The following is a 27,272-nucleotide window of genomic DNA, read 5'->3' as shown; positions in this document are numbered from 1 at the left end:
ATTCTTAGTCCGCCGGACTAGCATACTGACGAACGTATTGTCCGCTGAAACCCAAGTCCGGAAAGGCGGAAATATTGGACTGCAAAAATACTTTCTGAGGCCGCGTACACACGGGCGGACTGTTCGCCCAACCTTGTCCGCTGAACAGTGTTTGGGCGGACAGTCCGCTCGTGTGTGGGCTTTCAGCGGACAGTTTCAGCGGACAGTTGGACGGACAAAGTCTTTCGGAAATTCCGAAAAACTGTCCGCTGAAACTGTGTTTGAGCGAACAGTCCGCCCGTGTGTGGGCTTGTCCGCTGTACTTTCGAAATGAGCGGACTGTTCCCACTCGGAAAGTCCGCCCATTTCGAGCGCGTGTACAGGTAGGCGGGGCCCGCGAAGGAGACGTCGCGGGCTCCGCCGCCTGGAATGGGCTTAAAGGGGAACCCCAACGCCGAAAAAAATCGGCGTGGGGGTTCCCCCCAAGTCCACACCAGACCCTTGTCCGAGCACGCTACCCGGCCGGCCAGGAAGGGGGGGCGAGCGAGCGCGCCCCCCCTCCTGAGCCGTACCAGGCCGCGTGCCCTCAACATGGGGGGTGCCTTGGGGAAGGGGGGGCCGCGCGGCCCCCCCACCCCAAAGCACCTTGTCCCCATGTTGATGAGGACAAGGGCCTCTTCCCGACAACCCTGGCCGTTGGTTGTCGGGGTCTGCGGGCGGGGGGCTTATCGGAATCCGGGAGCCCCCTTTAAGAAGGGGGCCCCGGATACCGGCCCCCCACCCTATGTGAATGAGTATGGGGTACAATGTACCCCTACCCATTCACCTGTGAAATAAAGTACAAAAAAAAACACAACACAGGGGAAAAAAATATTTTATTGCACAGCCGGGGGTCTTCCGTCTTCGGGGGTCTTCTCGCCGGACTCCTCCGCTATGTGTGTGTAGCTCTTTTGCTAGCGGAGGAGTCCGGCTTTCTTCCTCCCCGCCGCCGGCCTCTTCTCCCGACTTCGGGGGTCTTGTCCCCCTCTTCGGTTCTTCTGCCGGGCCACCGCGCCTGGTCCGGTGGCCCGGTCTTCTGTCGCCGTCTTCCGTTCTTCTGTCGCCGCCTTCGGTTCTTCTGCCGGGCCACCGCGCCTTCTTGTAGCTCTTTTACAGGCGGTGGCCCGGTCTTCTGTCGCCGCCGCCGCCTTCCGTTCGTGTTCTTCTTGTTCTTCTTGGTCTTCTCCAGGAGATGTTGACACGTCGCTCCCTCCGGCCGGAATGCCAGAGCCGCGCTGTGCGGTCACTTATATAGTGACAATGGGGCGGTGTCACATGGTATATGTCACATGGGTTGGTCACATGGGTTGATGTCACATGGGGACTATGACATCGTAAGGGGGCGGGGTCACCATGTGACCAACCCATGTGACATATACCATGTGACACCGCCCCATTGTCACTATATAAGTGACCGCACAGCGCGGCTCTGGCATTCCGGCCGGAGGGAGCGACGTGTCAACATCTCCTGGAGAAGAACAAGAAGAACAAGAAGAACAAGAAGAACACGAACGGAAGGCGGCGGCGGCGACAGAAGACCGGGCCACCGCCTGTAAAAGAGCTACAAGAAGGCGCGGTGGCCCGGCAGAAGAACCGAAGGCGGCGACAGAAGAACGGAAGACGGCGACAGAAGACCGGGCCACCGGACCAGGCGCGGTGGCCCGGCAGAAGAACCGAAGAGGGGGACAAGACCCCCGAAGTCGGGAGAAGAGGCCGGCGGCGGGGAGGAAGAAAGCCGGACTCCTCCGCTAGCAAAAGAGCTACACACACATAGCGGAGGAGTCCGGCGAGAAGACCCCCGAAGACGGAAGACCCCCGGAGCTGTGCAATAAAATATTTTTTTCCCCTGTGTTGTGTTTTTTTTGTACTTTATTTCACAGGTGAATGGGTAGGGGTACATTGTACCCCATACTCATTCACATAGGGTGGGGGGCCGGTATCCGGGGCCCCCTTCTTAAAGGGGGCTCCCGGATTCCGATAAGCCCCCCGCCCGCAGACCCCGACAACCAACGGCCAGGGTTGTCGGGAAGAGGCCCTTGTCCTCATCAACATGGGGACAAGGTGCTTTGGGGTGGGGGGGCCGCGCGGCCCCCCCTTCCCCAAGGCACCCCCCATGTTGAGGGCACGCGGCCTGGTACGGCTCAGGAGGGGGGGGCGCGCTCGCTCGCCCCCCTTTCCTGGCCGGCCGGGTAGCGTGCTCGGACAAGGGTCTGGTGTGGACTTGGGGGGAACCCCCACGCCGATTTTTTTCGGCGTTGGGGTTCCCCTTTAAGCCCATTCCAGGCGGCGGAGCCCGCGACGTCTCCTTCGCGGGCCCCGCCTACCTGTACACGCGCTCGAAATGGGCGGATTTGCCTCCTCCTTACGTGGGCGAGTCCGTTCATTTCAAAAGTTGAGCGAACTGTTTGCCCAACCTTGTTCGTCAAACAGTCCGCTCGTGTGTGGGCAAGTCCGCTCATGCAAATTTTGAGCGGACTGTTTGCCCAAACTGTTTGACGAACAAGGTTGGGCGAACAGTCCGCGCGTGTGTACGCGGCCTAAGTCCGCCGGAATTTACGCTGGAAAAGTCCGCTGAAGCCCACACACGATCGAATTGTCCGGTGAAATGCGTTTTGGTGGACTAAGTACGCCGGACAATTTGATCGTGTGTACGCGGCCTTACACTCACTGGGACTGAAAAGTTCATACTTATGCTGGGATGACCGTTGAGATATTTGTATATTGCTATCATATCTCATCTCAAGCGTCTCTTCTCCAGGAAGAATAAATTTAGCGCTTGTAGTCGTTCCTCATAATTTAGGTCTTCAAGCCCCCCATATTCATTTAGTTGCCCTTCAATCAGACAAGAATGTGTTAGCCCTTGTACACACGGTCGGAGAATCCGTCGGAATGTGTCCTATCGGACCGTGTCGTCGGATAATCCGACGGTGTGTGGTATGCATCGGACTGATTTGTCGGAATATCCATCGGACCCAATTTTCCCAACATGTTGGAAATATTTCCCGACCAACTGGGCCAGTTGGACATACTCCGATCATGTGTAGAGAATTTTGATCGGACCAAGTGCCACGCATGCTCAGATCAAATTCCTACATCAAAGCTATTGGCTACTAGCCTGAATGTAGTCCCATCGTAACGAAAAAATTATGTCATCACGTTCTGAAAGATCGGATTTTTCGCCAACTTTGTCCGATCGTGTGTATGCAACAGTTTCGGACAAGATCCGACGGACAAAATCCGGCGGGCAAAATCCAACGGATTTGGTTGTGGAAATCTCCGACCATGTGTACAGGGGCTAACTGTTGGTTCACCTATGGCTCTAAATAGGAATGATTAGGTTGCCTAATCCTTTATGGCAGGGAGAAGGGAAAGACGTGAAGGCAATCCCATTACTGCCTTATTTTGGGGAATATGATAGAATTTAGACCTTTTACTCCTGAAGGCATACAAGCCTGTTGTAGACTAACTTTTATAACATCTGCATACACCTTTACAATCATTCTGTGTTAATGGACACCTACAATTTCTTTCTATGCAGAGATATAAATGATGAAACTAACATATGTTTAAGTGCCAAAAAATAATTACCTGGTTGTACCAAATGTAAGATTTCAACAGTTGGTTTATCTCATCCTGAAAAAATAAATACATGCGTTTGCATTAAATAAAGTTCTCAGAAATTGGCTCATTCCAAATATGAACCTGAGATAAAAGAAGAATGTCAAGATTATAGTCCCAAACTCACCACTTAGGTGTTTCTTATGCTGAAATAAGTGAAAAGTTTAATGTATTTCCAGCAAATCACTAGATACCTGCAACATCTGGCATCAGCTTTTTTACACTGCTACTACTACCATTTTAAAGCACTACTAATGGTTGTTACAGAGCCTGAGGTGCAATGGCGCCCCTTTAACTTTGCGATCTTTGCCCTAACAAACAGCCTATTATTGACAATACAGATTTTTAGTCAGTTTTAACCACTTTCAACCTTATCTCAATTGCAAAATGACCAAAAATGAAATAAAGCAACCTACCATCAACATTGTTGATAGATTTACCATTGGTAGTAGGTTATATTCATCCATTTGCCCTGTTTTGCCATCAAAAACTGATTGAAAGTGGTTGAAATCTGAAAATGATGCCTGATTAAAATTCTGCACAAACGAAGCATAAGGTAACTTAATTGATTGAGTAATGGGGGGGGGGGTGACTCTGGTCATAAAATTCTCACTGAAAACATCACCTTTTTCACAGTCTCTAACCCTGGGCAAACCCACTGCATTTGAACTCTTATGTGCCCAAGGTCCCTATCAACCTCACCTTAAATCATCCATTTATAAAATCTTTCATGATGATCCACTTACTGACTCCTTCCACTCCTACATGAAAAAAATGGGCTCAAATCCCCCAACAACCAATTTCTCTCTCACAATGGCAGAAAATATGGGACTTTGTTTCTAAGGCCTGGAGATGCTTGGAGCAGAGACAATGTATAAGCTTTACTATTTTGGTATAGAACTCCAGAGGTTCTTCACAGATGCAACCCTGTGGTTACTCTGCTGTGCTGGAGATGCCATCAAGACGTGGGTTCACACTATCACATCTTTTAAGACTGTCCTATTATCCAACATTTTTGTACTTGAATCCAGTCCCCTCTTCAAAGCCTCCTTGGGGTAAATCTCCCACTAGACCCAGGTCCACTATCTATTAGGACTACCTATCCCTGGCATCTCCAAACACACCAAGAAATTGGTTGCATTTGTTGTTTTTAGCTGCTAAACGGGTTATACCCTCAGGTTGGTTATCTCCTTCCCCTCCCACATTCTCCCAATTATTACAGGCTATAGTATATATACATAGAATGGAACACCTTAAAGCAGTAGCACTACATTTTTTACTCCAATTTGTGAAGATTTGCGATCCATGGGATAATTTCGAGCCTCCTTTATTTTCACCCCCCCCATTTTCTTTCCCTTGATGAGGTTATCATACTGAGAAGCCTCTATGTGGCCTAACCTACGAGCTGTAATAGGTTTACGTGATATCTTATATATGCTTACAATGCCTGCTCTACTGGTAGCCACCTTTGTAATATCCATGGCATTGCTTTGTCCTCATGTTCCATTATCACCCTGTATCCTCATATTACCTAACGTGGAATTTGTTATATATTTTGGTTGTTCATTTTTTTCTTTAACAAAAGAAAATAAAACCGCGCTGAAAACCCCCAAAAGAAAGGAAAATTTCTTTCCTTCCTTTATTAAGCAAGAAATAATGTCAGGCAAAAAAAATATATATCTCTCAGAAAAAAAAATCTTAGAAATAAATACAAATAGTCCAAAAATACAAATGAATGTTTCACAGAATATAAGGCTGCTGCTCCACAGTGGGATACACACACATAAACATAGATAGATAATAAACAAAAGAGCTGTGCCAAATAATATAAATCAAAAAACCATACAATTATAAAGAAAAGTCCATGAAAACTTTATGCTATCCAAAAAAGGAAGACGATCGCACCACAGTGATTCCACACTTCTTTATCACTATAGTGTCCCACCACCGACAAAATAGTGCGCTTACCAGATGGTAAAAGCACAAGGAGCGTTTAGAGTACCAAGCCACCGACAGCTCCTCGCCTCCACCAGACACTTTATCCTTTATCCCTCAGGAACGAACGATCCATACACTGTAGCCGCTCCACATTCTCATAAGTAACCCAATTTCACATTCGTAATATAAAAAGAAAAGAAGCCTCCCATAGTGTAAAAAACCTCAATGCTTTTTTTTAATTAGTAGAAATACACTTACATAAAAACGAACGTTTTCAGCATATAAAAACAAGCCGGCCGGCAGAAAAAGCGAACGAGAGCCCGTCCTCCTCTCTGGGGCATTGAAAACGTCACGTATGACGAAACGCGTATGGGAGGGCACGCTGTGACGTCACCACGTGTTACGAGAGGAGGACGGGCTCTCGTTCACTTTTTCTGCCGGCCGGCTTGTTTTTATATGCTGAAAACGTTCGTTTTTATGTAAGTGTATTTCTACTAATTAAAAAAAAACATTGAGGTTTTTTACACTATGGGAGGCTTCTTTTCTTTTTATATTACGAACGTGAAATTGGGTTACTTATGAGAATGTGGAGCGGCTACAGTGTATGGATCGTTCGTTCCTGAGGGATAAAGGATAAAGTGTCTGGTGGAGGCGAGGAGCTGTCGGTGGCTTGGTACTCATTTTTTTCTTTGTATTGCTTGGGAAAAACTCAATAAATATACAATTAAAAAAAAAGAAAAAAAATCATTTCAGCCAATTGATTAACTTTAATTTTCTTTTTGGCATTCACCTTATGCACTGGCTGCCCTGCTATTCGAATCACTGTTGTTGCTATCCTAATTGAATATGAACACATAGAATTAGAGGTAGGTTGCACATCAGAGAATCATGCTTCAGACCCACTTAGAAATCATGTGAGAATTCCAATATATCTGTCTTTGGAATTGTTAAGTATGCACAGGGGTCGATTTGCTAAAACTATGGAGTGCAAAGTCTGATGCAGCTGCGCATGGTAGACAATCAGCTTCTGACTTCGGCTTGTTCAATTAAGCTTTGACAAAAAGAAAAAAAAAAATGGAAGCCGATTGTCTACCATACACAGCTGCACCAGATTTTGCACTCTTCAGTTTTAGTAACTCAACCCCACAGTTTTAGTGTTTCCTGAATGTTAGTAGTTTACATATGTATTTTATTTATTAAATTGCTTCAGTTTTTATTTGACTGCCTTTTCTACTAATCAGATTACCAAAATGTATATATATAATAAAGTATTGGTTATCAAATGATTTAGCTGCACATGTATCATTAAAAACATACTTGTAGCAAAGCTAATATTTTTTTCTGCCAGACCACTTGCCATTTACAAACTATGCAGACCAGACTTTAAAGGCTTGTCAATGAAAACAAATAAATAAATAAAGAGCTTACCACTCCAAGAATGGCATATATGGAAATCTTTATACACACTGTAATAGGCTTTCTCCAGTTTTTCACAGGTCTTACGCCCTTGTTGTACCCATCCATCAAATATTGTGAAAGTTCCACCATGGCTGATTTATTGGTCAATAATTCATGAGACTCTTGCATTCAAAGGATGAAAACAATGTTGACAAAATTAGATAAAAAGCCAAGGAAAGCCCAAAAAATGTGACCAAAGTATTTTTTTTTTCATCAAGATAATGTTTTAAGTCATTATGAATGACCTATCTGATCTTGCCCAATCAAAATATCACCCGTTCTCTAATGTAAAAAACATATCAGGTGTTCAATTTTGGATAAACAAAGACATTATTGGTGCTGTTGTAGTTAATTTTGGCAAAAATGTAGATTTTTTCAGTACCGCTGATACAAGTTTGTGGATCTTCAAGGGTACTCAGGGACTATATAGAAAATAATCCTACCCTATTTTTTCAGGGAAATCACTTCAAACTAAGGCTGAAAACCTTGTAAAGGAATCCTATATATGTCCATGTGCATATTTACAGTATCTCACACAAGTGAGTACGCCCCTCACATTTTTGTAAATATTTTATTCTACCTTTTCATGTGACAACACTGAAGAAATGACACTTTGCTACAATGTAAAGTAGTGAGTGTACAGCTTGTATAACAGTGTAAATTTGTTGTCCCCTCAAAATAACTCATCACACAGCCATTAATGTCTAAACCGCTGGCAACAAAAGTGAGTACACCCCTAAGTGAAATGTCCAAATTGGGCCAAAAGTGTCCATATTTTGTGTGGTCACCATTATTTGCCAGCACTGCCTTAACCCTCTTGGGCATGGAGGTCACCAGAGCTTCACAGGTTACCACTGGAGTCCTCTTACACTCCTACATGATGACATCACAGAGCTGGTGGATGTTAGAGACCTTGCGCTCCTCCAACTTCCATTTGAGGATGCCCCACAGATGCTCAATAGGGTTTAGGGTTTAGGTCTGGAGACATGCTTGGCCAGTCCATCACCTTCACCCTCAGCTTCTTTAGCAAAGCAGTAATCGTCTTGGAAAAGTGATTGGGGTCGTTATCATGTTGGAATACTGCCCTGCGGCCCTGTCTCTGAAGGGAGGGGATCATGCTCTGCTTCAGTATGTCACAGTACATGTTGGCATTCATGGTTCCCTCAATGATCTGTAGCTCCCCAGTGTCAGCAGCACTAATGCAGCCCCAGACCATGACACTCCCACCACCATGCTTGACTGTAGGCAAGACACACTTGTCTTTGTACACCTCACCTGGTTGCTGCCACACACGCTTGACACCATCTGAACCAAATAAGTTTGATCAGACCACAGAACATGGTCAGAGGCGTACCTAGGGTCTCCAGCGCCCTTGGAGAGAATCTGTATCGCCCCCCCATTATACATTGTCACCCTGTATTTTTGAATATGTTCAGGTGTTTTTAACTAGCCTTACAGGATGAATGTCATTTTTGCATGTGTGCGCTGTAATCTGTTTTGTATTATACATTGTCAGTCTACATTTTTAAGAGCAATAATTTGTATATAATTATCTCAAATCTGCCTCTTCCCATACACTACACACTGACCTCTACACTACACACTGACCTCTACACTACACACTGACCACTACACTACACACTGACCACTACACTACACACTGACCTGACCACTACACTACAAACTGACCTCTACACTACACACTGACCTGACCACTACACACTGACCACTACACTACACACTGACCTGACCACTACACTACACACTGACCACTACACTACACACTGACCTGACCACTACACTACACACTGACCACTACACTACACACTGACCTGACCACTACACTACACACTGACCACTACACTACACACTGACCTGACCACTACACTACACATTGACCAAACCACTATACTACACACTGACCACTACACTACACACTGACCATTACACACTAACCACTACACTACACACTGACCAGACCACTACACTACACTCTGACCAGACCACTACACACTGACCTGACCACTACACTACACTACACACTGACCAGACCACTATACTATACACTGACCAGACCACTACACACTGTCCTGATCACAACACTACATACTGACCTGACCACTACACTACACACTGACCACACCACTACACACTGACCACTACACTACACTAAACACTGACCTGATCACTACACTGCATACTGACCAGACCACTACACACTGACCACTACAGTACACTACACATTGACCTGATCACTACACACTGACCACTACACTACACACTGACCAGACCACTAAACACTGACCACTACACTACACACTGACCAGACTTACTGACTGCTCCTTCTCCCCAAATCCTGTCCAATCCCCCGGGCCAGCAACACAACTCACAAGGGAGTCTCTCACTATGTGTGCGCTGTAATCTGTTTTGTATTATACATTGTCAGTCTACATTTTTAAGAGTAATCATTTGTATATAATTATCTCAAATCTGCCTCTTCCCCTACACTACACACTGACCACTACACTACACACTGACCACTACACTACACACTGACCTGACCACTACACTACACACTGACCACTACACTACACACTGACCTGACCACTACACTACACACTGACCTGACCACTATACTACACACTGACCTGACCACTACACTACACACTGACCACTACACTACACACTGACCTGACCACTACACTACACACTGACCACTACACTACACACTGACCTGACCACTACACTACACACTGACCTGACCACTATACTACACACTGACCTGACCACTACACTACACACTGACCACTACACTACACACTGACCAGACCACTACACTACACACTGACCACTACACTACACACTGACCACTACACTACACACTGACCACTACACTCTGACCTGACCACTACACTACACACTGACCAGACCACTACACTACACACTGACCTGACCACTACACTACACATTGACCAGACCACTACACTACACACTGACCACTACACTACACACTGACCACTACACTACACACTGACATGACCACTACACTACACACTGACCACTACACTACACACTGACAAGACTACAACACTACACACTGACCACTACACACTGATCAGACTTACTGACTGCTCCTTCTCCCCAGACCACGTCCAATCCCCAGGCCAGCAACAGGACTCACAAGGGAGTCTCTCACCTGCAATCACAGAGCACCAAGGGCCAGCCTGAAATTAAACATGGTGGCTAAAGCGTGGGGATACAGATCAAAATTAGGAGGACGGAGCTGGGTGGAGACACTCACTGGTGCGGAATGAAGGAAACCGAATTTGTGTACGAAGCTCAGGCATACTGCTACTGGAGGTAGAAAGAGCACTGTTGGTATCCTCTCCTTCCATTACAGCCACATCTCTTGAGCTGCCTGTCACCGCACACCGAGACCAGGGATGGAACAGACATGATAGGAGTGGGGGGAGAGGAGGAGCAGGTGGATAGAACCACTGGTGTTCTGGAAGGGGCATGGCACTCATTTCTGCACCCCTCGAGCGCTCCAGCTACCCCTGCACTATGCCACTGACTGAGAGTTAGGAGCCAGTGAAGCGGGCAGCCTCAGCGGGAGTCAAGCCTAATGTGGCACTGAGTAGAATACCCCCAATTTGCGCCCCTCCCCGGCCTGCACCCCTGGCGGGCGCCGGTCTCACCACCCCTTGGTACACCACTGAACATGGTTCCAGTAATCCATGTCTTTAGTCTGCTTGTCTTCATTAAACTGATTGCAGGCTTTCTTGTGCATCATCAATAGAAGAGGCTTCCTTCTGGGACGACAGTCATGCAGACCAATTTGATGCAGCGTGTGGCATATGGTCTGAGAACTGACAAGCTGACCCCCTAACCCTTCAAACTCTGCAGCAATTCTGGCAGCACTCATATGTCTATTTTCCAACGACAACCTCTGGATATGACGCTGAGCACGTGCACTCAACTTCTTTGGTCGACCATGGTGAGGCCTGTTCTGAGTGGAACCTGTCCTGTTAAACTGCTGTATGGTCCTGGCCACTGTGCTGCAGCTCAGTTTCAGGGTCTTGCCAATCTTCTTATAGACTAGGCCATCTTTATGTAGAGCAAAAATTCTTTTTTTCAGATCCACAGGGAGTTCTTTTCCATGAGGTGCCATGTTTAACTTCCAGTGACCAGTATGAGAGAGTGATAACAGCAAATTTAACACACCTGCTCCCCATTCACACCCGAGACCTTGTAAAACTAACGAGTCACATGACACCAGGGAGGGAAAATGGCTATTTGGGCCTAATTTGGACATTTTCCCTTAGGGGTGTACTCACCTTTGTTACCAGCGGTTTAGACATTAATGGCTGTGTGTTGAGTTATTTTGAGGGGACAGCAAATTTGCTCTGTTATACAAGCTGTACACTCACTACTTTACATTGCAGCAAAGTGTCATTTCCTCAGTGTTGTCACATGAAAAGATAATAATAATAAAATATTTACAAAAAAGTGATAGGTGTACTCACTTTTGTGAGATACTGTATGTTGCTGCTTATGTAATGCTCCTGTTTTTCCATGTTATATATACAATATTGCTGCATTTCCTCAGTGTTTGCCTTTGTTTGGTGATTTTGTGTGGCCTGGATTTCCAGAGATTAGTTGCATGCCCACTTTTTGTCTTTTGGATGTTGTCATCACACAAAACTTGTGTCTTTTTACCTAGCCTAGTCTGGATTCTGACAAAGCAGTGTCTTCTGACAATGCACATTGTACAATTTAAACAATTTTGCCACTTGGTGTACCAAACTCACTCACCACCTTATCTGGTCTTTACAAGCTAAGTGCCTTTCTTTTCAGGTGCTGCTCTCCTTATTTTATTCTTACTTTCCCCTTTCCCTTTTTTACGTCCCTTAATTTTTCTAATTTTATCCCTTTCTCTTTTACTTACCTTTTATCATTTGGTTTCTTGAACACATAAACACACAAAAAAGCACAATTTAACCCCTTACTGATGGAGGGTAAAACAAATGGTAACACTTAAGCACAATTTTGCAACTTTTACATGTGTTAGTAAAACTATACATATAATTGCAATTTCTTTGTGTATCCAGATGGATTATACCTTGTTTTTTTTCCAGGACAAAGTAAACTTTATTTTAGTGGTAAATTGTGATAGATATCTCCTGTTTGTTTTTTTATTATCAAAGGAAACCTGGCCCAAATTCGTAAAATAAATATATATTTTTTAAATTTAGTTGTATATTTCTTGCTATTCCCATAATCTACTACCAAAGAACAACCCACAATTAATTCTCCTTTTTCTGATAATCGCAGCGATACCACATATGCGTATGTTAGTTGTTATTTGTACCTGTAATACAGCCCAGAAATATTTTCCTTTTTTTATCCTACCTAAAACACACTGACACTAACTGACACTGATACTAATTTAAAAAATGCTTTTAAAAAATAAAAAAAAACTACCAAAATTATACTGACCCTGACCTTTGACCCCAGCCTTGATCCTTGACTGAACCCCAACACCAACCCTGGCTCTGACCTAGCTCTAACCTTGATCTAGCTATTTTGTTTCTTTTCTTTTTTTTTATAATTTTTTTTTTGGTTTGTTTTCATCTTCTTCTCCTACGAGAAGAGGAAGATACAATGATGTTGATTTACTAAAGGAAAATATACTGTGTACTAGAAATGCACTGGGAAGTGCAGTTGCTCTAGATTTGAGGGGAAGCTGTGCTGACTTCTATCATCCAATCATGTGCAAGCAAAAATACAGTTTTTTATTTTCCTTGCATGTTCTCCTTAGATCTAGAGTAAGCGCACTTGCATTGCACTTATGGGTGAACTTGCAGTGCACAGACTATTTAACATTTGTAAATAACCTCCAATGTGTCTTCCTCGCCATGCAGAAGAGGAAGTAAAAACATGGGGAGGGGGGGGGGGGGGTTGCACAATGACTGATCACTGTGATAGCTAATCAGAGCCAATCAGGTGACCTCGAACCAGTAGAGCCCAGTCTCTGTGTCGGGAGCGTGCTTTGCATTGCATTTCCAGCACAAAGCCAGGTATGCATATATGCGGCCACATATATGCTATAGCCGCTAACAGTATTCACATTCCAAAAATCCAACAGGTGTGTACTGAAGTTGATCAATGTAACAACTTCAGTACAACCAGCCTGCTCATACTTGGATCAAATCTTGGCTGGTCCCAGCTGAAATTCAATCCATCTATGGCTGGCTTTAATATAATTAATTTCCTCAACTTTACTGCCCATCTAGTTGCTCATTTAACTCTCAATCTGTTTAATCATATATGTTTCCCAAGTAAAGCTCTATGTGGCATATTTCAATATTTTGAGATAAGAGCATCTGAGGTTTCCTAAACATACAGAGATCTACAAAAAGATAAACTATAATAAAAAAAATATATTGCTCGACATAAAAAAATGTAGGTGTTCATGATGGAAAAGTAGATCTAAACCCAATCATTAAAGTCTCAAATAAATTTTAAATTGTTAATGTAATATTTGTTTTCAGTCGTGCAGCCCAAACTCTGAAGCTTTCATTAAAATAATGATTGTAATCCTGCCAGGAAAGTCTCTGTTCAGGCACCAACACTCTGTCCCTGTCTCCCTGTGGTGCCCCTGTGTTGACAACCTGTCATATGCTCACCTGGTGGAAACTACAAGCAGCTATACCAAGACACATTGTGCAGCCACTATCCACTGTTTTTACCAAGATCAAGACCATTAATCTATAAACAATGCTATAGCCAGCATACTGTATGTAGATAGGACGTGTCTGAAAAAGACTGGAGAAAATCATCAGCACCGGGACCCAAAACCAGGATAAAAAAGGGGAAAAACAGTATTTTAAATAGGCAATTATTTATAGTATATAGTGGTGGAGAAAACTAATCGTCCAGTTAGGGTTTGCAGGCTAAAAAATACAGCCTATGACTAACTAGATTGTTATGGGATTACTTTTTGTTTACATTCTATTTTCCTATCTATCTTTCCATTCTGAATATATATATATATATATATATATATATTGATAAACTCACCTAGAGGTACCAGAAGTGTTAAGAAGGCAAATACAATCCATTGGTGATCCATAGAGAGTGGTAATCCTAACTTCTCACCAAAGCAGAAATCTTGATTCTTCTTTAAACTTCCGATCTAATTATATATCTGCTGGGACATCGACGCGTTTGTGTAGATCTTCCTTTTTGCTATAAAATTTGCTTTAAAGCTATTAGCTTTCTTGTTCTAAGTCTGTTACCCTTGATAAATCAAGGGTGTAAATTACCCTCAAAGTGGTCAATGGCTATTAGTTTTTTTTGTTTTTGTTAGTCCAATGTTATAGTGAGGTCCATGCTTTGCTGTCAACACCAATGTGATCTCTGCATTCTGCTTCCTTCCTCTGATATTTTAAGCTCTTCCATGCTTTATAAACCTTTGCACTTGACTTCCCCCTTCCTGGCAATATTACCAAAGCTACCTTATATGGCTCCTCCCAAATGTTTACTATTGCTTAGATACATAATTCACATTACTATTCTTTTATGTTTTCTCTAATGCAGTCCAACTCATTGTAGACGAGAGATTTTATATATGTATCATAAATACCTAAAAGTATGCAACAGACTTAAAAGTCTGAAAGAAAATAGTATATTGTAATTTTACAGATATATTCCTAATAAAAAAAGTAAAATATGTTACTATTAATATATACAAAAACTTTATGGATTTAAGTGAACTTTAAGCTAAATAGGTGTAGATTACTAATGTTTATGTGAACTGTTTACTTGCCATATAAATGAGTGAACAATGAATGTTTGGTTTGCAGGAAATGTGTCAAGCCCAGAAAAATATCCAGTAAACCTGAACATAGCATTGAACCCTATTGAAGTCCATAGGAGCTGAGTGTTGTTACTTGTATCCGGCACTTTTCAGTGTTCATTTGCAAAGTTTTCTTTAACCACTCGCCTACTGGGCACTCTTACCCCCTTCCTGTGAGGGCCAATGTTCAACTTTATGCGCTGTCAAACTTTTAGTGATAATTGAGCAATCACGCGGCAGATAGAGCTTTCTTTTGGTGGTGTTTAATCACCACTGGGTTGCTTTATTTTTTGCTAAAACCCCAAAATTTTGAATAACATATTTTTTCTTAGTTTCTGTTATAAAATTTTGTAAATAAGTAATTTTTCTCCTTCACTGATGTGCGCTGATGGACATTGATGAGTTGGCACTGATGGGCACTAATGAGGTGGCACTAATATGCAGCAACTGATGGACACTGATAAGCGGCGCTGATAGACGTCATTTCTGGGCATTGATAGGTGGAACTGAGGGACACTGATAGGCAGCACTGATAGGAACTGATAGGTGGTACTGCTGGGCACCAATAGGTGGCATTGATGGGCCCTGACAGGCATTGCTGATGGACACTGAAAGGCATCATTGATGGGCGCTTAAAGGCATCACTGGTGGGCTCTGATTGGCAACATTGGTGGGCACTGATTGGCAGCACTGGTGGGCACTGTTGAGGCTGCACTGATCATCAGGACACTGATGATCAGTGCCCCGATTGTCAGTGCAGATGTCCCCACTGATGAATGTCACTTACCAGCTCACCTCTCTTCAAACACTGTCAGTGTGAGGAGAGGAATACCAATAACTGACATTTCTGGTTTACTCTGTGATTAGCTGTGATTGGACACGTCGTAGGCTCTTTACCGTGATCAGTAATGCGCTGTGTCCTAGGGGTCAACACCCTGCAAACCCTCTTGGATGAGCATGAGCGGCGAGAATTGGGGGACGTCATATGACATCCTCTCAGAACGAGAGTGCTCCAGCCTGTCCTTCATGTTACTATACGGTAAAGCAGTTAAGCAGTTAAAAGGGCATGTTTAGCTGAGTGCTGTCATGAGGGCATATAACAATAAATTTAAAAAACAATTATAAAAAAATACAGTTCAGTGGGGTGAGGCTCTGTTAATGTGGCTTAAAATGAAACATTGAAAATACATTTCTTATTTTTATGTTTGGGTAGAGTTGCAGATGCAGTATGATGCACTCCTTTAAAGGGACAATTTCTATATACAAACAGCACATAGATATCTGTCATTTAGTGGCAGCATCAGTACTGACAGCAGCAGTACCACTGCTAAATGACAGATTGCTGCCTACTTCTGTTGGTCAACACACTAGGGGATCTGTCATTAGCAGCAGTATCACTACTGCCTTTAAATGACAGATTCTTCTAGTGTCTGTTTGTAAGCAAAGGGGCTGGAAATCCTGGTTGATGTCATTAACCAATGACGCTACCCTGGAAGCCCCTGGCCTTTTTTTACATTCCAGTTGTAACAGGAATCTGTCATTTGTACATAAGTAGCATCAGGACAGCATCAATGTGATAGTGGATCAACATCTTCAAGCATCGCTCATCATGACTGATGTTGATCTACATCTCTGGATGACACGATTGACATTGTTGTTACATTAGGGGACCTTTATGATATGATATGGGATTCCCTTTACAATCTTTACAATCCAAACTTCTCATGTATGCAAGCATGCAGTGAGCATGCACCCCCCTGAACTATTCCAGGCCATATGTCCTCAACCTTAAGAGGTTATCTTTCAAGGAAGGGGTGGTCAGTTCTTCCCCCTTGCAGTGCACCTTGTTACCATGTTGATGGGGACAATGGCACCATCCACACATCCTGATTGTCTGGGGGCTTTAGAATAAGGGGCCCCCAGATATTTATCATGTCAGGGTATGGCTTTTTGGCCGCAATTCTTCCATAAAGACCACTTCTGGACAGACTTCTTCTGACAGTAGTATACCACAGTGCATTGCTGTATGATGATGGCCAAAGCATACACCTGACCTGCATGCTTTGGCCAATCACAGCACGCTCCTCAGCGAGAGCCATAATTGGCCAAAGACAGGGTGCCTTTGGCCAATTGTGGCTCAGTCCACGCCCAACACTATATAAGGCTGCTTACACAGTGCCCATATAGTGTGTTATAGTGGACAGAGATAGAGAGATTAGGAAGGCAGGTAGTTAGTTAGTGGTAGTGGCAGTGGATTTGTATATATATATATATATACAGTCAGACTACTATATATATATATATATATATATATGTAGCACTAACCCCGAAGGAGCTGCTGGTTATTTTTGGGCTTACCGTTACCTTCGGTTCTCCTTGTGGCACGTCTAGTGGATGTCCCGTAGTAAATAGCCCAGTAACTTGAGACTGACAACAGATCCACTTGAATGGATTTTATTTGAAAAACTCAGTCAATTAAACAGTCTTTCAACTTGGGATCAGAGGGTTGGGAAGGAAGTTCAGGTACTCTTAGTATTAAAGCCAAAAACATTGAAGAACTTGCTTACTTTGACTGCATCCGGAGAATAGCCATTCGCAAGCTGGATGGTCACTCAGGTTGGACAGTCCTTCTCTCACAAGGCCTAGCAGCCAACAAGGTGCTTACTCAGGAACAAGTCTCTGCCACAGACTTTGTTGTAGAACATACAAGATAATGTCTCTGCCACAGACGTTGTTGTAGAACATGTAGGGAAACTAAACTTGAAGCGCTCATAGGATACCTGGATCTTTCAGCCTGCTTGGCGATATCCACAAGACCGGTTACTCGGTTACTTCAGCCCTTCCAGGCTCTTGTTTAAGACAACCAACCATACGTGGTGTTCTTCTAAAGCAGGGATCTGCAATTAGCGGACCTCCAGCTGTTGCAAAACTACAAGTCCCATCATGTCTCTGCCTCTGGGTGTCATGCTTGTGGCTGTCAGAGTCTTGCTATGCCTCATGGGATTTGTAGTTCTGCAACAGCAGGAGGTCCGCTAATTGCATATCCCTGTTCTAAAGAGTCCTCCCCTGGAATGCTCGAAGTACTTTAGGTGTCAGGAAAGGCTGGCTGGCGACAGTGGTCCGTCACCTGTCTGTGCGCGCCTGCGGGTGCCTGGTGCGCGTGTTCGCGGTCGTGCGGTTGCGCGCGATCGCAGCCACACAGGTGCGCGCGTTCGCTTGCGCGTGCGTTCGCGTGCGTTCGCGTGCCGGCGCCAGGCGGGCTATTTAAACCCAGTTCTCCCTTCAGATCTTGCTGCTTGATCTACAGCATTCCCTACAGCGTTCCCTACAGCGTTCCTGAGACTATTACCTGAATCTGATCTGTTTGTGTATTGACCCGGCCTGACCTGTGACCTTCCCTGCCTTCTGCCTGCCTCTGACCACCGGCTTGTCTACGACTCTGCACCTGTCTCATCCTCTGGTCCATCCATGCTCATCCGTTACCGACCCGGCCTGTTCCACGTTCCTGCCTCGGCCTGCTGCATCTGTTCCAGTACTGACTGTCTGGTTTGACCCGGCTTGCCTGACTCTTCTGCGTGCCTGCCCCTGAGTGATCCACCTGTTCCTGTTGGTCTCCTGCTGTCTACTGGTTCCTGTCCGCTGCCACTGGGGCCTGCTTGTCCAGCTACAGTTGCTGAAGTCAGCCTGATCCATCCTCCGGCTGTTGATCCTGCCAGGCACTCGTGCTACCTTTGACTCCCGTGCCTCCTGTCACCATGATCAGGGGCCGTGAGTCGGGACGCAAGAGCGGTCTCCTTCTGCATTCCGGGCTCACCACTAGGTACGTGACATTAGGTCTTTCCCAAACCGGAGACGGCACCCAACCACCTCCGAATCCTCCTTTAGTTTCCTTGCCTCGGGCTAGCCAGACCGAGACATTAAAGTCGGGCCACAGCCTTCCTGGGGGCTGGTCAGGAGGACCAGGACCATGAAGTCAGCACCTCATACTGGACCGGAACCCCAAACAACTTGACGTCCGCATCTTAAATACCCTCTCCCAGAGGCCACAGCGAGAGGGTCACTCCCACTACTGACCTGGCTCCGAAAGAGAGTAACTTAAGCACCTAACCAGACTATAGTTCAACGCCTGCCACAAGAGACAGCGCCCCCTGTGGCCAGGCTGAACATCTCACAGTCCAGTCAGACTGACTGCAGTTTAGTCATATATATACAGTCAGACTATTTCAATATATAAATACCATTGCAATCCATAAGTGGCCTGGAGCAGACCAAAAAAAAGAAGACATCACTGGGGGAGGGGCTGTCTTTTGTTCAGCTAAAAAAAGGTGGTCATGTAGGTGCCAGATGAGGCGCTAACCCATTGTGTGGTGACGTAAGGTATGGCCAGGAAATAGAGTTTACACTGTATGTATAGGCTACGGTGAATGCAGAGTATATATACAGTCATATATACAGTCAGACTATTTCAATATATGTATATATATATATATATATATATATATATATATACTCTTCATTTATAGATACAGTGTAAACTCTATTTCCTGGCCATACCTCACGTGACCACCTTTTCTTAGCTGAACAAAAGACAGCCCCTCCCCCAGTGACGTCTTCTTTTTTTTGGTCTGCTCCAGGCCACTTATGGATTGCAATGGTAAGTACTTTTCTGAAAGGATATCCCTCCTACCGCACCTCCCTTCCATGTTCAGCCTCTCATGAAGTTGGAAGATCCAGAATGTTGGACGGTAAAGCCTCCTGAAACTGGATATCCCTTGTGCCAGGCCGTGGGCAAAGTTGCTTAGATAGAAAACATTTTTACAGGTGTGGTATTAGTAAGCTCTGCAATGTCACCATTGGGGTTTTCCTGTCTTGTATAGGCAGCATGCCGCTCTCTTGGATTTATCTTCAGTCTGAGAGTGGTGGTGGAGGATGGCAAAGAGAGCAGGGAGATGGGCGGCACAGGGTAGCGACCACCAGTCACCAAGCAGCAGCTTAAACAGTCTTAGCCCACGTACACACGGTCGGAGATTTTGGCAACCAAATCCGTCGGATTTTGCCCGTCGGATTTAGTCCGACGGATTGTGTCCGAAACTGTTGCATACACACGGTCGGGCCAAGTTGGCGAAAAATCCGATCTTTCAGAACGTGATGACGTAATTTAGTTACAATGGGACTACACTCAGGCTAGTAGCCAATAGCTTTGATGTAGGAATTTGATGTGAGCATGCGTGGCACTTGGTCCGATGAAAATGCTCTACACATGATCGGATTAGGTCCGTCCGGCCCAGTTGGTTGGGAAATCTTTCCAACATGTTGGAAATTTGGGTCAGACGGAGATTCGGACCGAATTAGTCCGATGCATACCACACACAGTCGGATTATCTGACGACACGGTCTGATAAGACTCATTCCGACAGATTCTCCGACCGTGTGTACAAGGGCTTAGAACCTCCGGACAGTAGAGGTGTAAAGTTCTGACTTAATACTTGTATGTATCTATAACTGGCCTCTGAGCAAATTCAGTTCTAATATGTTATTTAACACCATGTTGTAAGTCAGTAAAGATCTCCAAGCTTTATCCAATGAAGCTGGCTGTTGCATGTTTAAGCAATGCACTTCCAGGAGTGTATGGGGCCTGCCAGCAGCAGATGCACAAGTGTCTTTGCCTTTTAATACCTTTCAGGAATCCCACGGGTTGAAAAAAATGTACTTAAGGCTGGTTCACACTGGATGCAGTCCAATGCATTTTTATTAGAGTCACAAATGCATGAACAATGTTTACCATGTGCCCCAATGGCCTACATCACACCGGTGCTGTGTATTCCAGTACAGTCAAATAAAGGAGAACAGATTGCATTTTTTCTCTATGGAACGTATCTATAACCTGGCAAACGCATTGAAAAAGCAACTGAACACCTCAAAAGTGTACATGCAGAAAAACCTCTTTAACTCAGAAATTGTGGTGAATTGGCCTGCAGACTTGCAGACAGAAGAAATGTCCAGAATGTGGCCACAGTCTAGCAAGAGGAAGCAGCCGTCTTTTTGCTCAAATCGGACGAGCTTCAGAAGGCTCAAGAGGCCAAATCTAATAGGCTAGGCTGAAATTTACCAGATCACAATAAAGGGGGCTCAAACTTCCTGTGTACATGGAATCCAATCCAGACATTTGGAAAGTCTTTTGAAGGTGGGTCCATCTAGTGTCTTCCAGTGGGAGCCAGGATAGCCTCCTTTTTGGAGGGTTTGGGTGACAAATATCAAAGACAGTTAGCTGGGAGTACAATCACCAAATCCTTTCATTCATGACCAACAGATCTCAAAAAGAAAGAATTACTGCAAGATTACTTTTAAGAATTATACTGCAACAAGTCCATAGCACTGGTGCCGCTAAAAGAACAAATCTGGGTGTTTCTCCCTATTTTTTCTACTATCAAAGGCTTCAGGAGCTTTCCCTACTGTCTGAGGTTGAAGAAATTGAATGGGTACATACACAACAAAAGGTTTAAGATTCAGTCCGTGCAAACAGTAATGGCAATAGATCAGCATGAGGACCAGTTAGAGTCAATTGACCTGCCGGATGTATACTTCCATATACCAATCAGTGTGTAACACCAGAGACATCTGAGATTTGCAGTGACTGGCTGTCACTTCCAGTTTAAGTGTTTCTCATTTTTAAAATTTGGCACGGCATCAAGACACTTTTTGAAAATTTTGAAGGCAGTAGTGGCAGTAAATTGTCTTTGAAGGTACTTGGATAATGTTTTGACTGTCGCAGGTGTAAGCCAGGAGCTGGCAAAGCATCACAACCTTGTCCTAGAAATCCTTTTCCAAGTTCAGTCGATTAGTGAACAAACGGGAAAAGCAGTTAACCCCTTCTTAAGCTATGAAGGATCTTGGAGTCGTTTTTCATACTCAAATATGTCAAGAGGTTTTCCAAAATGGTAAATGAAAATCTGCGTATGAAGAGTTATGGAGACATCACTTATGTCAGCAAGAGATTGCATTATCCCCATTGGGACATTGTACAGCCCAGAAACATTTTTCTTTTTTTTATCCTACCTAAAACACACTAACTGACACGGATACTAATTAAAAAAATGGTTAAAAAAAAAGCTACCAAAAATATACTGACCCTGACCATTGACCTCAACCTTGATCCTTGCCTTGACCCCAACACAAACCTTGACTCTGACCTAGCTCTAACCTTGATCTAGCTTTTTGTATCTTTTTTGTTGTATAATTATTTATTTTTTAACAAACTTTTGTTTGTTTTCATCTTTCTTTCTAGCAAGAAGAAGAAGATACAATGATGATGATTTATTAAAGGCAAATATACTGTGCACTAGAAGTGCACTAGGAAGTGCAGTTGCTCTAGATTTGAGGGGATGCTGTGTTGACTTCTATCATCCAATCATGTGCAAGCAAAAATGCAGTTTTTTATTTTCTTCGCATGTTCCTGTCATGGTTATGCAGTGATCTTCCTGTGTTTGCTTACCTCCCCTCATGTGTTCAGACTAGAGGCCAGCCACTTCCACCTGGTGGTTTTTATAACCTCTCCTCTAAGCATGGCTCCACCCCAGGCCCTATCAGGGAGCCCTATATTAACCTGTGCACTGCAGGCCATCAGTGCTGATCAACCATTGTGTATACCTTTGTGTGTTAGCTTCCTGTTTCCTGCCGTGTGCTCTTCTACTGTTTTCCGTTACCGACTTTGGCGTGTTTTTGACTATCCCTGTTTGCCTGTGATCCTGACCTTTTGGCGTGTCCCCGACTATTCTTATCTGCTTGTGGCCCCAACCTTGGCTTTGTCCCTCACCATCCCTATCCTTCTGTTGCCTACTGTGGGTGTGAGCTGGGGGACCCTGGGGGTCGCGACCTGGAGCCAGTTGCAGCCAAGTCCATCCTCACCACTAGAGGTGCTGGTGAACACCTGCTGGGTCTTAGACTCCGCGCCCCAGGGAATCTTACGCTCTAACCCCAGTGGGATCTGTCCCCCGTCTGCAGCAGTCAGCTGTAGGGTCCACAACCTTGCTGTGCACTCCTGATCCCTACGGTGTGCATCTGTCACCTTGCCTCAAGGTGACCTGACAGTTCCCCTTAGATCTAGAGCAAGTGCACTTGCATTGCACTTATGGGTGAACTTGTGGGTGCACAGACTATTTACATTTTGTAAATCACCCCCAATGTGTCTTCCTTGCCATTCAGAAAAGGAAGTAAACACATGGGGGTGGGGGGGGGGGGCTGTACATTGACTGATCACTGTGATAGCTAATCAGAGCCAATCAAGTGACCTGGAACCAGGAGAGCTCAGCCTCTGTCCCGGGAGCGTACTTTGCATTGCATTTCCAGCACAAAGACAGATATGCATATATGCTATAGCCACTAACAGTATTCACTTTCCAATAATCCAACAGGCTTGTACTGAAGTTGATCAATGTATTAATTTCAGTACAACCAGTCTGTTCATACATGGATCGAATCTTGGCTTGTGCCCTGCTAAAATTCAATCAATCTATGGCTGGCTTTATAGAGCACATCTCAAATTAATTTCCTCAACTTTACTGCCCGTCTAGTTCCTCATCTAACTCTCAATCTGTATAATCATATATGTCTCCCAAGTAAAGTTTCGTGTGGCATATTTTAATATTTAGAGATAAGAGGTTTCCTAAACATACAGAGATCTACAAAAAGATAAACTATAATAAAAAATATACATTGCTCGACATCAAAAAAATGTAGGTGCTCATGATGGTAAAGTAGATCTAAACCCAATCATTAAAGTTTCACATCAATTTTAAATTGTTAATGTAATATTTGTTTTCAGTCGTGCAGCCCAATCTCTGAAGCTTTCATTAAAATAATGATTGTAATCCTGCCAGGAAAGTCTCTGTTCAGGCACCAACACTCTGTCCCTGTCTCCCTGTGGTGCCCCTGTGTTGACAACCCGTCATATGCTCCCCTGGTGGAAACTACAAGTAGCTATACCAAGACACATTGTGCAGCCAGTATCTACTGTTGTCACCAAGATCAAGACCATTAATCTATAAACAATGCTATAGCCAGCATACTGTATGTAGATAGGATGTGTCTGAAAAAGACTGGAGAAAATCATCAGCACCGGGACTCAAAATCAGGATAAAAAAGGGGAAAAACAGTATTTTTTAATAAATAGGCAATTATTTATAGTACATAGTGGTTGGAGAAAACTAACCGTCCAGTTAGGGTTTGCAGGCTAAAAAATACAGCCTATGACTAACTAGATTGTTATGGGATTACTTTTTATGTACATTCTATTTTCCTATCTATCTTTCGATTCTGAATATATATATATATATATATATATATATATATATATATATATATATATATTGATAAACTCACCTAGAGGTACCACAAGTGTTAAGAAGGCAAATACAATCCATAGGTGATCCATAGAGAGTGGCAATCCTAACTTCTCACCAAAGCAGAATCTGGATTCTTCTTTAAACTTCCGATCTAATTATATATCTGCTGGGACATCAACGCGTTTGTGTAGATCTTCCTTTTTGCTATAAAATTTGCTTTAAAGCTATTAGCTTTCTTGTTCTAAGTCTGTTACCCTTGATAAATCAAGGGTGTAAATTACCCTCAAAGTGATCAATGGCTATTAGTTTTTTTGTTTTTGTTAGTCCAATGTTATAGTGAGGTCCATGCTTTGCTGTCACCACCAATGTGATCTCTGCATTCTGCTTCCTTCCTCTGATATTTTAAGCTCTTCCATGCTTTATAAACCTTTGCACTTGACTTCCCCCTTCTTGGCAATATTATCAAAGCTACCTTATATGGCTCCTCCCAAATGTTTACTATTGCTTAGATACATAATTCACATTACTATTCTTTTATGTTTTCTCTAATGCAGTCCAACTCATTGTAGACGAGAGATTTTATATATGTATCATAAATACCTAAAAGTATGCAACAGACTTAAAAGTCTGAAAGAAAATAGTTTATTGTAATTGTACAGATATATTCCTAAGAAACAAAGTAAGATATGCAACTATTAATATATACTAAAACGTAATTTAAGTGAAATTTAAGCTAAACTGGTGTAGATTACTTCTATTTATGTGAACTGTTTACTTGCCATATACATGAGTGAACAATGAATGTTTGGTTTGCAGGAAATTTGGCAAGCCCAGAAAAATATCCAGTAAACCTGAACATAGCATTGAAGTCAATAGGAGCTGAATGTTGTTACTTGTGTCTGGCGCTTTCATGCCGCGTACACACTAGCGCATTTTCCATCAGAAAAATCTTGGATGGTTTTTCTGACGGAATTCCATTCAAGCTTGGCTTGCATACACACGGTCACACAAAAGTTTACTGAACTTTCAAACGTCAAGAACACGGTGACGTACAACACTACGACGAGCCGAGAAAATGAAGTTCAATGCTTCCGAGCATGCGTGGAATTGTTTCCGAGCATGCGATGGAGCATACACACGGTCGCATTTTCTGACCAAAAGCTCTCATCTGTCTTTTGCTGGCTGAATTTCCAATTGTGTACGTGGCATTAGTGTTCATTTGCACACTTTTCTTTAACCACTCGCCTACAGGGCACTCTTACCCCCTCCCCCCCCCCCCCCCCCCCGTCCATCCAGGCCAATTTTTGAACTTTCAGCGTTGTCACACTTTGAATGACAATTGCGCAGTCATGCAACGCTGCACCCAAACAAAATGTTTATCATTTTTTTAAACATATAGAGCTTTTTTGGTGTTGTTTAATCACCACTGGGTTGTTTTATTTTTTGCTAAAACCCAAAAATATTGAATACATTTTTTTTCTTAGTTTCTGTTATAATATATAAAATATATTTGTAAACAAGTAATTTTTCTCCTTCGCTGATGTGTACTGATGAGGCTGCACTGACGGCACCGATAGGACACTGATGGACACTGATGAGGTGGCACTGATGCGGTGGCACTAATATGCAGCACTGATGGGCACTGATAGGCATCACTTCTGGACACTGATAGGCGGAATTGATGGGCATTGATAGGTGGAACTGAAGGACACTGATAGGCAGCACTGATAGGAACTGATAGGTGGTACTGCTGGGCACCAATAGGTGGCACTGATGGGCCCTGACAGGCAGCACTGATAGACACTGAAAGGAATCACTGATGGGCGCTTAAAGGCATCACTGGTGGGTACTGATTGGCAACATTGGCAGCACTGGTGGGCAATGTTGAGGCAGCACTGATCATCAGGATGCTGATGATCAGTGCCCTGATTGTCAGTGCAGATGTCCGCACTGATGAATGTCACTTACCGCCTCATCTCTCCTCAAACATTGCCAGTGTGAGGAGAGGAATGACCTGACATTTCCGGTTTACACTGTGATTAGCTGTGATTGGACACAGCTGATCACATGGTAAAGAGACTACGTCGTAGACTCTTTACAGTGATCAGTAATGTGCAGTGTCCCAGGGATCAGCACACTGCGCGCCCTCTTGGATGAGCATGCACAGCGAGAATTGGAGGACGTCATATGACATCCTCCCAGAATGAGAGTGCTCCAGCCTGTCCATCATTTTACTAAACGGTAAAGCAGTTAAGCAGTTAAAAGGGCATATTTAGCTGAGTGTTGCCATGGGGGCATATACCAATACATTTTAAAAAAATGTATAAAAAATACTGTTCAGTATCTCTTTATGTTTGGGTAGAGTTGCAGATGCAGTATGATGCACTCCTTTAAAGGGACAATTTCTATATACAAACAGCACGTAGAAATCTGTCATTGAGTGGCAGCATCAGTACTGACAGTAGCAGTACCCCTGTTAAATGACAGATTGTTGCCTACATCTGTTGGTCAACACACTAGGGGTCCGGGGATCTGCCATTAGCAGCAGTATCACTACTGCCTTTAATTGAAAGATTAATCTAGTGTCTATAAGCAAAGGGGCTGGAAATCCTGGTTTATGTCATTAACCAATGACACTACTCTGGAACCCTGGCCTTTTTTTACATTCCAGTTGTAACAGGAATCTGTCATTTGTAAATGAGTATCATCAGGACAGCATCAATGTGATAGTGGATCAACATCTTCAAGCATTGCTCATTGTCACTGATGTCGATCTATATCTCTGGATGACATGATTGACATTGTTGTTACACTAGAGGACCTTTGTTTTGTTTTTACTGTACTGTTCATTAAAAAAAAAAAATTATATGAGGTTCGCTTTACAACCTTTACAATCTAACCTTATCCTGTATGCAAACAGGTAAAATTCCTTGCCAGGAAAGGGGGGGGGGGGTAGTGAGTATGCACCCCGCTGAACTATTCCAAGCCAAATGTCCTTAACCTTAAAAGGGTATCTTTCAAGGAATGCTCAATTCTCC

General features: G+C 43.8%; 1 protein-coding gene across 1 annotated transcript in view; it reads right to left on the bottom strand.

The window, feature by feature from the left end:
- Window positions 1–7,122, bottom strand: part of LOC143933012 (5-hydroxytryptamine receptor 3A-like) — a 55,815-nt gene extending 48,693 nt beyond the window's left edge. Inside the window, exons 1-2 of the mRNA XM_077455928.1 lie at window positions 7,003–7,122; window positions 3,607–3,651 (exon numbers count right to left, since the gene is read on the bottom strand). Of these exons, the coding sequence (XP_077312054.1) occupies window positions 3,607–3,651; window positions 7,003–7,122 (165 nt within the window). The remainder of the gene's footprint in view (window positions 1–3,606; window positions 3,652–7,002) is intronic.
- Window positions 7,123–27,272: the final 20,150 nt, after the last annotated feature.

This window comes from Lithobates pipiens, unplaced genomic scaffold, assembly GCF_037356315.1.
Source record: "Lithobates pipiens isolate NorthernLeopardFrog02 unplaced genomic scaffold, aLitPip1_a1.2 Scaffold_27, whole genome shotgun sequence".
Classification (NCBI taxonomy): Eukaryota; Metazoa; Chordata; class Amphibia; order Anura; family Ranidae; genus Lithobates; species Lithobates pipiens.
The sequence above is the reverse complement of the archived record's forward strand: the minus strand, read 5'-3'. Positions and strand labels throughout refer to the sequence as shown.